The following is a 15097-nucleotide window of genomic DNA, read 5'->3' as shown; positions in this document are numbered from 1 at the left end:
GAGGGAGATGTGTGTGTGTGTGTGTGTGTGTGTGTGTGTGAGAGAGAGAGAGAGAGAGAGAGAGAGAGAGAGAGCGAGAGAGAGAGATGTGGGGAGAGAGAGAAAAAGACCGTTTACTACTGGAAAAGAATAGTGTCTAAAGCTCTGGAATTTGGGAGTTATTATTGCATGAATAGATATTATTTGAGAATAATTTTGCAGATGGTGGTATTGTTGCTTTTTAGGGTACTTGGTTAGAGAATTCAAGTAAAGTGCCAGTTTAAATTTTTTAAATAAAATAAATAGTCCAAGTTCACTTAACTGTGAGCAGTTAGGTCTTGTGTCCTAAATGACAAATGGCAATTAATCAACGCCAGTCTGAACTGAAACTTGGTCAAGAGTGTCTGTGGTTTTATCCACGTGGGCCCCTTTTTCCTCTCCACCTGCTCTCAATGCTTTGGGAATTTTTCTTTCTCTTTCTGGGTCTTGGCTTTCTTCTTCCTGTCTGTCTGCCTCTTCCTGCTTTTCTCTAGAGGCTCTCTACATTCCAGGTGCTTGCGCCTGACCCTCTAGAACTGTAGCAAGAATGGGTTGCACCGGGCTTCCTAAAAGCCTCTGCAGAGGCCTCTGCAGGGATGAGGGAGGAGGGGGAATTCACACACTCCTGATCCTGGAATTTGCTCCCCAAAAAGTGAGGCTTAGACATGTTTCAGATTCAGAAGCAAAGGGCTAACCCTTGAGGCTAGAGTGGGTTTGAACTCTTCTAGGGTGTCCTGTGGCCTCACTCATGGTTAGGCTTTATACAGCGGTCGAGGGAAACCATAGTCTAGATTAACCATTGTGAAGAAGGAACGTTGGGCTCCCCTGAAAGTTACCTTTGATCAGGTGGCAGGCTTCTTTCAAATGTGCCATTTGTGCATTTGCCTTTCTATTTCAGCATGCTCGGGTGATCGTACAAAAGCAGATTATTTCTTTTTCTAGAGAAAAGATTTAATGATTTACAAGCGGCATCCTTAGTCTCTAGGATAGGGCAGGGAGTTATAGAAGAGAGGTACATAAAATGCCTCTTTTTTACCCCACTTTGCTGAGCTAGTGGTCTCCACAGTGATTAAATGGCCTTAAGTAGAGGTTGGGTCATATCCTCTTGTTTAATGAGAGGTGTCAGGGTAACAGGACTGCTCAATTCAGATGAGAAGGGATTTTCTAAGAATCCAAGAGAAAAGGACCATGAACGACTTAACCTGTCAGCCCTGTGGTTTGCTGGATGGAGTCTGTGAGCAGGGTTTGGATCCGCGCTTGGCATTTATGCCTGGACCATCCCAGGTCCGCTGGCCCCATCTGGTGTTCACTCACCAGTCAGCCACAAAACCATTAAAAAATTTTAGTTCTCTTTACAAGTACAGATTTAGTCTTTTTTTTTTCCCAACTTTAAATAATAGTTTTAGGTAACAAACAATCCACGTGTCCCATTTTTTAAAATTCTTAAGCTACTAGAAGTTCTGCATAGCTGTAATTCAACTACCTGTATGTTGGATGACTTCATGGTTTTAAATAGTATAAAGAGTGTGTATCCAGTAGTCATTTTTTTCACTAAAGCAAGAGGAACTGGAGTTAGATGTAAGGAAGAACTTTCAGGCAATGAGATTTGTAGCAAAATGACCTAATCTGTGACAGAAATTATAAAATGTCTTTGGGGAGGCTTTTAAATAAGAGGTTCAATTATATTTACCTTATTTTCCTCTCTAGATATTTACCTTATTTTCATCTCTAGATATGCCTGAAAAGAGGGGTAGGGGCTACCTCAATGCATTCCTGTGTTAATATAGCACATTTGCAATTTTTACTATGTCTCACTAACACCTATAGAAGCATTTACTCAAGATATTCCTTTCAATGGATTCATTTCTTTTAACTTTAGCCTTTACTCATCTTAAGCAATGATGGTATCAGTGGAATCATAATTTGATGGGCTAATTATATTTTACCGATGTGCACTAAAATAGGTGACTATAAAAAAATAATGTCCACCTGTTGTTGTGTCTTCCAAAAAGATATATGTTCAAGTCCTAACCTCCAGTGCCTGTGAATGAGACCTTCTTTGGTAATAGGGTCTTTGCAGATGTAATTGAGCTAAAATGAGGTCATGCTGGATTATGGGCCCTAATCCAATGACAGGTGCCCTTATAAGAAGATGGAAATTTGGACCCAGTCACAGACACACAGGGAGAGTGCCATGTGATGGTGGAGGCAAAGACTGGAAGGATGTGTCTACAGCGAAGGAACATCAAGGATCATCGGCAACCACCAGAAACTAGGAAGACACAAGAAAGGACCCTCCCCTGGAGCCTTTGGAGAGAGCATGGCTCTGCTGACACTTTGATTTCAGACTTCTTGCCTCCAGATTATGAGAGAATATATTTCTGTTGTTTCAAGTTACCAAGTTTGTGGTAATTTCTGCAGCCTTAGGAAATGAATACACCAAAGTACCACCTAAAATCAGCTTGGGAACATGCTGGCTGGGTGTTCCATGAAGGTCCTTTTCAGTTCTGTGGTCGAACAAGGAAGGCCTTCATCGTATCAGCCATTTTTATACTCCGCTATGATGTGAGCGTCAGCTCCCCTATTTATAAAGGCGAGGAAAGTTTGTTTTAATCAGGTTTGAGCAGATGCATCTCATCAATTGTGAACGGCACCCTGGTGTGTGCACCTGGCTGTGCTGTTCACTCCAGGCTTCCTGGGAGCCACGGGCTGTGCGGAGCCATGGCTGGGGTTTGGTGGCGTCTCCGTGGTTGTCCACCTGCCCGACTTCAGAACCGCTGGTGCATTTTTTGCTGGGTAGAGAACTTGATGTTCTCTTGAGTCAGTTTTACTTTCTAATGAGTTCATTTGGATCATAGCCCAGAAGCTGACTTATTACCTTTGATCTCATCCATGGTCGTCGCAGTTTTTAAACCAATAACGTCCAAGCTCCCTTGTTTCCCATTTCCACAGTGTCATAGGAGAACAATCTTCCATCCGTATCTGTATTTTCCAACGATCATACAGATTAGTGAATTATCAGCATTCTCTATCTTAAACAATCAGAATTATGTGGACATATTTAATTTGGATTTAAAATATTTAATAAACAGAATAAATGTTGTAGTCAAATCTTTTTTTTATTTTTTTATCATGCATCTACATGAAGAATGTATATTTAGTCCTTTATAATCTGAATTGTAATGCATATTCTGCCTAACAGCTGCCTCACTGCTAAACCGGCCCAAATGAGTGCTGTCTGTATACCAGACACTGAGTAGTTTCCTCACATTTACCAAAGCACCTGACACTGGAGACACAAAAGATTAGTGTCCAAGACTATGCGTACTTTCCAATAAAGGGAATGTAATGACAGCCTTGTCGCTTGCTGGCTTAGAATGGTGCTGACCCGTAGTAGGTGCTCAATAAGTGTTAGTTTTTCTCTCCTTCATTTCCTTCAGGAAGCAGCCTAGTATATAGTTCTGTAGCCCGGTCCTTTTTAGAACCTTCCTACTGATATCTTCTGACCCAGAGTAGAGGCCATCAAGGCACAGGTGTAGTGTTCCAGGTTCCTGAAGACATCTTGCAGCACTCCATTTGCTACAAAGCATGAGGCACAGAGCATGCTCGCCCTTAGGCTGCTCAGCTCACTTGTGGCCTAGTGGCCAAAGCAGTGTTTGTCCGACTTGACTACAACACCTTCGAGAACATGTTCACACCTAACACGGGACTTCTGCAATGACTTTTTAAAATAGCTTTATTGAGATATGATTCATATATCATCTAATTCACTCATTTAAACTGAACAGTTCAACAGTTTTTAGTATATTCACAGGTATGTGCAATCATCACACCCTTTAGCTAGCACCCTCTATCCCATCAACCCCCATGCCCTAAGCAACCACTAATCTACTTTTTGTCTCTATAGATTTGCTTATCCTGGACATTTCATATGAATGGAATCACTTAATGCATGGTCTTTTGTGGCTGGCTTCTTTCACTTAGCATAGTATTTCTAAGGCTCATTCACGCTATAGTATTATCAGTCTTTCATTTTTTTTTTAATGCCTGAATAATATTCCATTGTATGGACATCCCACATTTTGTTTATCATCAGTTAATAACCGTTTGGATTGTTTCCACCTTTTGGCTATTATGAATAGTGCTTTTGTAAACATTCATGTATAAAATTTTTGTGGACGTGTGTTTTCATTTCTCTTGTATAGACCTAGGAGTGGAATTGCTGGGTCATATGGTAACTATTTTTAACCATTTGAGGAAAAGCCAGACTGTTTTCCAAAGAGGCTGCACTATTTTACATTCCCGCCAGCAGTGTCTGAGGGTTCCAATTTCTCTACAGCATCACCAACACTTCTTAATACCTGATTTTTTTATTATAACCATTCAAGTGAGTGTGAAGTGGTATCTCACTGTGGTTTCGATTTGCATTTCCCAATGACTAGTGATGTGGAATATGTTTTCATGTGCTTATTGGCCACTTGTATATCTTCAACAGCCTGTAAGAGCTGTAAGTACAGAAAGTCCTGATTCACTTGATGGGGAGCAAGCTGTGGATGAGGTTGGCTGATTCTTCAGGTCCTCTACTCCCCCTGCACTTTAGATTGGCTCTTTATCTCATCTGCAGGGTTTGGGGAGGATCATGGCACTGTCCAGATCATCACTTGTGTCCCCAGTTTGTTAACTTTGGTGGAAGGTTAATGCCTGCATGTGTTTGGGACTAAAAGTCTGGGGAGCAAGCAGAATCTCACCTGGTCACCACCCAGGCCAAAGTCTTCTAACTCGGGGACATTGTGACTCCTGCTTGATCTGTCCCAAGAATCTCAGTCCACATGAGGAAGGCAGTGTTGGTAGGCAAGAGAAGAGGGAGCAGGGAGATACAGACAAGCCAGCAGAGCCTGTCAGAGGGGCACATCTCCCAATCCCTACTAGAACACGCTTCGTTGGTGAGGCAGGTGTTTTAGTTGGCCGAGAGGCCGAGCTATTTGGGATTATGCAGTGAGGTCCATTCCTCCTCAGCTCCCATCCCCACAGATAGTGGCATCCGTAATGCCAGGAAATACCAAGACTGAGCACCGGGTGGCTCCTCGAACTGCTTTCTGATCTCTGCTTCTCTGCTTTGCCTTCTTGCTTAGCAAAAACGGTCATCACTGAGGAGTGTCTGGTGACCCCTGTGGGCATGAATCGCTACAGCATGGACCCCTCCGCCTCCACCTTTACTCACAGGGGCTCCTTGCCTACCATCTCCTCGCTGTACTGCAAGAGGCAGAACTCTGGAGACGGCCACCTTGGGGGAAGCCCAGCCACCACACCCAGTGGTCCCCGCACCAGCCCCATGTCCTCTGGAGGCCCCTCGGCACCTGGCCTAAGGCCCCCAGGCTCCAGCCCCAAGAGAAACGGGACCTCTCTTGAAGGAAACAGATGTGGTAATGTAACGCATGCACTGGCTTCCTTGTGACTTTACCTCCTCTGCCCGTACCCTGGGACCACGGCGTGCAGCGGGAGGAGGGGACTGTGGCTGTTTGAACATGGAAACACTGAGAAAATTAAGTTCCCATGAAATTCTTCATGGATTTTTGTTGTTCATGAAGGCAGCTGATGTCAGCCTTTGACAATAAGCAACAAAAATAACAAAAATGGTGTATTAGAGTAGGCTGGGCTGTAGTCATAAGTAAATTCCAAAATGTAGGGTGGCGCAAATGCGATAGAAGTTTATCTTTGTTCAGAGTCCAAGGTGAGTGTTCCCAGTGGGGGTGCATCCCAGTTTAAGGACCCAGGCTCTGTCCATTTTGTGGCTCTGCTGTCCCTTAGGCTTCCATGCACCAGCACAAAGGGAAAGCGTGGGTGGAGAAGGCACACACACACCCCTAGAGCCAGGGAGCGATTCGTGTCACATCCTCTCACATGCCTTTGCCAAGAGCTGGCCATTTGGCAAACTTAACTCCAAGGGAGCCTGAGAGGTGTAGACCAGCTCTCTGCCAGGACAAAGAAGAACCACATGTTGGTAAAGAGTTTTCTTTCACATAGTGAGTGACACTTACAGGACACAAATATAGAGGCAGAACCACAGTTATGCAAAATTTCCACAGTGTTGGTTGTAATCCCACTTCTGTCTCACCCGTTACAGATAGTTTGTTGGGATGTAATGTATAACAGTGTTGTCATTCTAAGGATAGCTTGGTGTCCATTTTGGTTTTGCCTTTTTAAAAACAAACAAACAAACAAAAAAAAACGTTTTCAAGCTTTAGTAGTTTGTAAGTGAATAGAGGCCGTAATAGCATCATGGATAATCACACGGATAGCAGAGCTGAATGATCTAGGCTAGAATCCTGGATATGCCACTTCCTGACTGTGTGACCTTTTGCAAGTCTGAACTCTGTGCCTCAGTTTCCTCACTTGTGAAATTGGAATAATACTACCTACCTCATAGGTTTTTGGAAGGATTAAATAAGTTCATATGTATATTTAGTACAGTAAATAAGTTCATATGTGAATTTAGGCCTAGGGCATAGTAAGAGCTCAATAAATGTTAGAATCACAGATCATGTGAACACGATAAAAGAAAATAAAAGAAAAACTTGATTAAAATCTAAGGATTGGTCAGGTTCTCTTCTATCTCCCATCTCCCTCACCTAACAGTGTCTCAAAAATTCTTTTAATAGAAACAATGGAAACAACAGTGTTTCAAACTAGCTGATGTTGCCCAGGTTGTGGGATAGCCTGGGTACCTCGACTACTTTGCACATAGCCTTGTTTCTAGGAGGGATGCATTCTCTGGGGATCAGGTCACTAAGAGGAGGTAAAGATGTCTGCCCTCCCTTTGCCTTCACCCCCATACTTCCCACCCCAATTCCAGCTGCCAGAGAGGCTGAGAAGGCCAAAGAGACTTACAGACAGCCTGAGGTAGGACACTGAGGAGTCCCCTTTGAAAACTGATAGTCTTCCCTTCAAGAGGCTTCTTGTTAGGCTTCAACCCCAATCCATATATTTGCTTGATTCTTAAAATACTCTTGAGAAACAAAATGAAGAAAATGAGGTCCATAGAGAATGATCAGGGTCAGGACAGGGCCAAACGCCTGGCCATTGACTCTTCATTCAGTGAGCTTTGTATATGGACAGGCTTTCAGATGTGTGAGAAGCTAACTCTCTTAGTGTTGCACGGGACAGTCTGTAGTGTGAAGGGACCGTGCAGTGTCATAGGTGTAAGGGACTTTAGAGATCCTTCCCTACTCCCTGTTTCACATCTGAGAAGCACAAAGATGCTCACATAGCTGGTGGGTGGTAGGGGTTTCATTCCATTCTTCATACGGCTCTATCGTTAGCTAAAATGTTTTCCCTGAATTATGAATACTCAAAAGGAAATTATGCATGTGCTTGTGGGTATGTGTGAGACAGAGAGAGACTCGGAGACAACAGTACTAGTACCTGTGCTGTGAAAATGTCTAGGATTCCTTTAAATCCTGATTCATAGTCATTCTACTTCTGGAGAATGTGAAAAATGACAAAAACTATCTTTAATTACACATCCATTCCAAACTGGGTTTCGCTTTTTACGTGTCTCTGGCATCTCCCAGTGAATGGACATGACCATCCATACACAAAGTTCTCCACGCTGGAGAAATCTGCCTTTGTAAAGGCATTTGGCAAAGCGCTTTGCCTGCTCTGTTCCTTTAGGAGCAAGATTTTTTCACATCGGTCACGTCTTACCAATGTCCAATCACATCTGCATGGCCTGACTGTCAGTCTAGACCCGTCTGTCTTCCTGACACCAGAGCAGTTGGAGGAGGGGAAGGGGGCTAGTGTAGTTATTACCTCTGTAAGCAGGGACCACTGCAAAGCCTTTACAAACCTACCACTGGGAAGTTCCATTTCTCTTCCTTCTTGAGCAACTCCCAAGGTGTGACAGGCTTCCTGCTGCTCTCTGTCTTGTATGACTAAAAAGCCGCCACCCCCACCCCAGAGAGGTTCTTGAGCCTGGCCCAGCTGCTGCTTTCCAGCCTGGAAAAGTGAAAGATGCCCTCAGCAAGCACCAGGGACCAGAGGCAGAGCCACTTTCTCTCCACGGCCGTCACCTGGAGCACCTCCTCTGTAAAGACAAGCCTCCCCGCTTGCTTAGCCCAACACCTGGGCTGAGATGGTGGAAAAACAGTTCCCTGACCTTGCTCGAAGGAACTTAGGCTCCCACGGACGAGGCTGTGAATCAGTCTGGTATTTTTCCTTCCTATCGAATACAGAAAATTAGGTGTGACCTCTGCTCTGATCACTCTAATATCATTCTTGGCACTGAAGACTCCCAGCCTTTGTAATCAGAGAATCTATTATCACCCTGATTAATGCCGAAGCTTAGATGGGCAGGATCCAGAAGCAAACGTGGTTTCCGTGATGCCTCGTCCTCATGTTGAGTGCAGTGAAATCATCTCTAATAAGCATGCATCAGCATTCAGATGGCTCCAGGGGGCTTTAACGGTTTCCCGGCAAAATGCCCGTGCCAAAGCACCTTAGGGGACCCTTCCAGGTCTAACGAGGAAAAGGCGGGGAAAATCTCAAAGTAAATCCAGTTCTCAGCCAAACCATTATGTATCTAAGATAGACTCGGAAATGTGATGCTGTACAATTCTCAGCACTAATGGAGAATTGAGTACTTCTCAAACACATTAAAAAGAGGAAAAAAGAGACAGCAGAAGACCACTGCACCCTGAGATTAGAGAAGGGACATAGAAGTGAAGGCCTCTCCACTTCTAATTCAGGATTATAATGTGGGGAAGCATCTCCATTGTTCAGACTTTTTCTGGCCTGAAAACAGGATTAAGGATTAGCACGCAAGGCTTTTGTATAAGTTATTTATACTGTTTCTGCAAAGTATATTGACTTATTTTACAATGATCGAGCCCATATTTACAAATACACTTACTTAGAACCACGGAGGAGTCAATAATCATAAACCCGGTAATGAGAGGATCCCATTTTTCACCAAACATTTTGTCCAGGACTTGGTACAGAAGAAAAGCTCGGTAGATGTTTGTGGAATGGATTGGGGTGGGAGCGGGGGCAGGGAAAGATGAAAAAGATTATCCTCTAGAAATTAAAATCTCACTGGAGGTTACAGACAAGTATATGCATAATTGTAATAGAAGGTAGACTGTGGAAAGCACTTTAATAGAAGAACAAACAAAGATTTGGGGGTTAACGGTGAAGGAAGGTGATGTCTAGATGGCAGGACACAGAAATGCTGTCTAGGGAGGGGTCTCCCTGGGCTCTGATGGCTGGCGGAATTCTGTGGAAAGCAAGGAGTGTAAATGCTTTCTAGAGAGAAGCAAAAGCCCTACCTAAAGGTAAAGAAGGGAAGCTAGGGGGACACTCCATCACAATCAGTGTAAAGCCATTCGCAGTCTTTCTCTGTCGCAGGAGGTCACTCGAGCCACCATCTTGGACTTGAGGGCCGGGTGGGAGCAGGCAGCACAGATAGGCGCTGAGGCCCTCATCCCAGTGTCTAATGGTCTCCTTCTCTGTGCTCACCCATCCAGCCTCAAGCCCTTCTCCAGATGGGCAGGATGCCAGGCGGCCAAGGAGCAGGAACCCCTCCACCTGGACCGTGGAGGATGTGGTCTGGTTTGTGAAAGACGCTGACCCACAGGCTCTGGGGCCTCACGTGGAGCTCTTCAGAAAGCATGTATGCATGTGGTGGGCCTGGGCTGGGAGAGGGTGGGAGGGAGAGGGGAGGCATGGAGGCGGGGTCAGGTTCAGGGAGCTCTGGGCTGTGGAGGGGGAAGCCAGTGGGTCTGGACTAAGCCTCAGGGCACCACTCAAGGGAGGCCAGTTGGAACCACAGACTTCTCAGAACACAACGACCACTTAGTTTTATTTTTAAAGGATATTTGTCCCATATGTTCTGTCATTTTGGCCTATAGTAGGAATACCTGTTTTCCTGCTTACCCGTCCATCTGTCTGTGCATTTGACAAATATTTATAGCATACCTACGATATGCCAAGCAAACTATTAGTGCCTGTTCCTAAGCTGTTTGAGGATTAAATAAGAAAATGCACACAAAGTTTAAGCATAGTGTCTGGCTCATAGATAGCCTCCTATTAGTAGGCATCCTTATAATTATTTAGGAGATTCTGAAATATGTAAAGATAGTAAATGGGGAAAAAAGGTAAGAATTAATACTTTGCTCGCCAAGCTGCTATAACCAATTACCACAAATGTAGTAGCTTAAAACAACACAAATTTATTACCTTATAGTTCAGTGGGTCAGAACTCTGATGAGGGTCTCACTGGGCTGAGTTCATGGTGCCAGCAGGGCTGACATTCTCTGTGGAGGCTCTTGGGAGAATTTTTTTCCTTGCCTTTCCATCTAGATCCACCTCATTTCTTATCTCCCGATCCTTATCCTCAAAACCAATAACATCAAGCCAGGTCCTTCTCAGGCTGCTGACTCTTTAGTTCTTTCTTCTGCTTTCTCCTTCCACTTTTGAGGCCTCTGTGATTACATTGCCCCTTCCCCCAAATAATCCAGGATACTCCCCCTATTATAAGGTCAGCTGATCAGCAGCCTTAATCCCATTTGCAACCATAATTCACTTTTGCCAGGTAAACTAACATACTCACAGGTTTCACAGATTAGGACATAGAAGTACTGGGGGAAGGAAAGGGAACATTCTTCTGCCTTCCACAGTAACCATTATTTTTTTCCTTCCTGTCTCATTTTATTTGGTGATTCTGTTGTAAAAATCCAACTCTCTGATCTGGGGAGGATCCTCATCTAACCCAACACTCACATTTTATTAGGGATATATTTGACCTCACCTAATATCAGGGTCTTGAGAACAAGGACCACAGAGCGGGTTATGATTAGACAGAGCTGGGAGAAGGCTGGCTCTCTTCCAGAGTGATGGGAGATGGTGGAAGTCGGGGGGTGGGGTAAAGAGAGAACATTAGGCAGTGACACCCCTGGGAAAGCCCACAGATGAGATTTTCCCACTCTGCCATTTTGCCAAGAACACGAGGAGTGCGTGACACAGAGTAGATGCTTCATCAATACTGGCTGGAGGACCGGCAAGATGAATGAGAGGGGCCGGTGTCCCTTGTACAGTTATATGAGTCCTGTAACCATGCCTCTTCTCCCCACCTGAGTGCCCCAAATTTCTACCCTTTGTCTCTACAGACCTGAAAACAGCACTAGAGGAGAATGAGAAACCTAGGTTTACCAGATTCATAAATTCGACATACGTTCTGGAAGGTTCCCATTTTCAGAGACAAATGGGAGCAATACCAGGCCCTCAAAGGACCAGCATTCCCTTAGTTGTTCTTTGTGCTAAACCCTGGGATAAAGCGGGTGCATTATTTAGGTGCACCGAGAATTATTGACTGGCCCAGAAAAACACCCCAAATCACTCATAGAGTATAATTTGTAATCTGGTAATCAGCTAAAGATAGGTGGGCTTACCAAGAAAAGAAATAAGAGATTAGAGGGATGGATGGAAGTCACAGCCTTATACCAGCACCTGGAATGGAAAGGGAACCACTAGTTTCAGGGTCTAATGATAACGCTTTGTCTTAGTCAGTTCAGACCACTGTAGCCGATGTACCTGGCTGACTTATGAACAATAGTAATTTATTTCTCAATTCTGGAGGCTAGAAGTCCAAGATCATGGTGCCAGCCTGGTCTGAGTGTAGCGAGAGCCCTCTTCTTGGTTGCAGACTGCCATCTCCTCTTTGTATAAGGACACTAATCCCATTCACGAGTGCTCCATCATGACAATGTAATTAATCCCCAAAGTCACCAACTCTAAATACCACCATATAGGAGGTTAGGATTTCAACATATGAATTGCTGGGAGCACAAACATTCAGTCCATTGCACATTTCTTGCTCCTTTAGCCCTAGATTGGATGAGGAGATAAACATCATCTGTGGGATATTGGGATCACAGCTGGGGTTATGTTCGATTCCTTCAATCAGGAGAGAGCAGGAAAAGAAAAGATCCAGTGTATTATAATGACCCGAGGGTGGTGACGGGAAGAGGAACACGTAGTATTTTTACTTTATCTTTTTAAGAAGATCTTGCCTTGGCACTAAGAGAATGTGTATCTGAGTAAATCTATATTCCCTTACCTTACCCCCGAACACACTCTAATTATAACCACTACTTGATCACTCTGACCATCTTCCGGGTTTTCTTTTTTCTGATCATGTTTCGCTAGGAGATTGATGGCAATGCTCTCTTGTTGCTGAAGAGTGACATGATCATGAAATACCTGGGCCTGAAGCTGGGGCCTGCGCTGAAACTCTGCTACCATATTGACAAACTGAAGCAGGCCAAGTTCTGACGGCTTTTAAAACATAGAAGCAAAATCCAGACAGCAGATCTCAAGACCATCTTCTGCCTTACAACATCCAGCCACCATCACAAAATCGATTTTCTTCTTAAAAACAACAGCCACAAAGACTTGGTCTTTTTCTAAAACTCGTGCATCTTGCCTTTTAAAAAATAATTCAGCGTGGCCCTTTTTGAAAGGCTCCTTTGTGTTAATGATATTTGCCAAAAAATAACTATCATTTTAAACATTCCTGATAGGTTGGTCCTATTTTTACAGCGAGAGTGGGGAACTGAATGCTGGCGCCCAGGGCGAACGGGTTCCATGGATGCGAGAAGGACCTTCGTCTCTGCAGGCTTTGCAGAGACACCTGCCACAGCACCAACTGTCTTTGACTGTGACCTGGGGACCTATCATTGTGAGCCTTGCTTGATTCAGCTCTGGAAGCTGTCTTTTGAGGACAAATGCCTCACCTTGCACTATCTGGAAAACTTGAATTCTTCTGCTCACTGAAAGAGAAGAAAAACTGTGATGCTCCACTAGAGGGCAGACTGCTAATGAAATTTCAGGCCCCTCACTGCAGTAACCTGGTAATTCCGTACTCAGTGGATGGGTTAGGGTTTCCGAGAACAAGAGCTAGCCTGCGCAGACAGAGGAAATTTATTCCACAATCAGCACCACAGATTGCAATTTCAAAAGACCTAATTACCTCCCAAAGGTAATTGGGGCAAAACTATCTTCTAGAAGATTCTAGTTCACATCCAGTCATTATTACTGACTGGGATATGCAAGCAGCAAAGGCAAGAATTTGGAAGTACACTCTTCCCAGATGGGGCTTTGGAGTTCCTTCCCTTACAGAATCTTTACTGAGGTGTCGATGTGTTGGCACGCTGAAGAATCTTAGTGACATTTAGCCATGGGGGTTTCTTTGAAAAGGAAGAAGAAAAATGTCTCAGCTAAGCTTCGAAGTGGGAGTGTTGATTTCTAGTTACATTGCTGGATTACGTAGTTGTATCCGTGGCTAATTTTTCTAGTCCTCAACGAATACACAGACATGCTATTATTGGGTTTAATTCAATTTACAAATAGGTTTTTCCTTCCTCACCGTGGAGTAATAGGAAAAAAATTGATTTTCTACCCCTTCACAGCTGTGTCCAGGAAAGGCCGATGCGTCCACAATTCACTAGGCAGAAGGGCGACCTCGTCTCCATTCTTCTCCTTATCTCTCTCCTTTTGCCTCTCTTTTTCTTTCTCTCTCACTGAACAGAAAGCATATCTTCAAAATGAATTTGCCTTTGCCATGGGCATAGCCTCTTTTTAAAAAAAATACCCATAGTGTTGGAGACGAGGAAAGGAATACTAGACTTTGGAGGAGGATGAGCATTAAAAAAAAAAAAAAATGAATCTCAGGGTCTCCCCTGGCCCAAATACAAATTAGAAAAGGCACACCTACCTCCAGGATACAGCTGAGCAGGAGTCTGGGCGGCAGGGTGGAGCAGGGTGAGATTTCAGTCTGCTCACCCCTCAACCAGCTGCCCTTGTACAGGACAGAACCTGTACAAACTTGAGGGTAGCCCTGGGCAATGGGCAGAGTGACCCTCTGTAAATCAGTTGGAATTAGGTGAAGATCATAAGATATATTCCATGCTGTCAGACCCTCTTTGATGAGTGGTATTTGAGAAAGCACATCGCTTTTAGACACATGAATGGTGGCTGGACTTAAAGCATGACAGAGAAGGGAAGGGGGAGAACAGTCTAAACCCTCCCACTGAATCGAGCTTGTGTTATCAAGTTGTGGAAGAGATCAGTGTTTATTGGTTTTGTCACCTGACAAAACTACCCTGAATCAGGCCTTGAGACAGAATCTTCAAGATTTTGAAGTGATAAATTGACTGTCTCTCCAAGTTAGTTAATCGTAAGTACTCACTGCTGGTCTGGAGTTAGGTAATCTTCAAAACGCCGTGGTTGGTTTCTGTATTCAGAACTGCCACTGTGAACACAGATCTAGAAACCCCGCGCCCTGGGCCACTATGCCTGCTCAACCCTCAACCTTGTGGAGCTTCTTCCATTAACAGATACCTCATTTAGAGGCTGTCAAAATTTTCTCCCATCCTCACTAGCACCTCCTTCACTACAAAAACTTGAACATGGGTGCCCCCAAATTAAAATCATCCCCAAATAATGTCACAGGAATCCTTTGAGTAGTTTTCAGCAGAGAGAGATTTTCCCATCGCAAGTCTAGAAGAAAACTGGATCCGTGTTCACGTGTAACTGCTCTCACGGAGATGATATCTTATTTCAAATTAAACTTTAAGCAGGACAGACTGCCAAAGCCATGATATTTAAGGTTTGACTTTTTAAAAATCTCGTTATTCTTAAAGTGAATGCTGCTGTATCGGAGAATAACCTAGGGAAGAAATTCTTCCTTGCCTATGTTTGCTCTGGAATGCAATTAGCTGACCAAATTATTGTAGCAATACTGCAATTATAATTAATTTTCACCCCTCTCAAAAATCTTGTCAAATCGGACAACTAAATAGCTTAGCAAATGTAAAACACACCAGGCCATTTCCTCTAAACAGACCTTAAAGAGTCAGGCCATGTGTGTCACTCTTGCCCAAATGTGAGCTTATGTGGGGGCCTCACATTTGTACAGATATGGTACTTATTATTCCATTGCAGTAGCTTTGCTTCGGGTTGTGGCAAATAACGCTATCGTTTTGCATAATTCCAAATTAGAGTGTGTAAGTGTGTGTGCGCTCAT

The 15097-nt window shown here is 44.0% G+C and overlaps 1 protein-coding gene across 1 annotated transcript in view; it reads left to right on the top strand.

Annotated features, from left to right (window-relative positions):
- Positions 1 to 13556, top strand: part of SCML4 (Scm polycomb group protein like 4) — a 46777-nt gene extending 33221 nt beyond the window's left edge. Inside the window, 3 exon segments of the mRNA XM_025042371.1 lie at positions 5151 to 5441; positions 9540 to 9685; positions 12220 to 13556. Coding sequence (XP_024898139.1) covers positions 5151 to 5441; positions 9540 to 9685; positions 12220 to 12345 — 563 coding nt within the window. The 3' untranslated portion in view covers positions 12346 to 13556.
- The last annotated feature ends 1541 nt before the right edge of the window (positions 13557 to 15097 follow it).

This window comes from Pteropus alecto, unplaced genomic scaffold (genome assembly GCF_000325575.1).
Source record: "Pteropus alecto unplaced genomic scaffold, ASM32557v1 scaffold79, whole genome shotgun sequence".
Lineage (NCBI taxonomy): Eukaryota > Metazoa > Chordata > Mammalia > Chiroptera > Pteropodidae > Pteropus > Pteropus alecto.
This window is presented reverse-complemented; position numbering and strand designations above follow the sequence as displayed.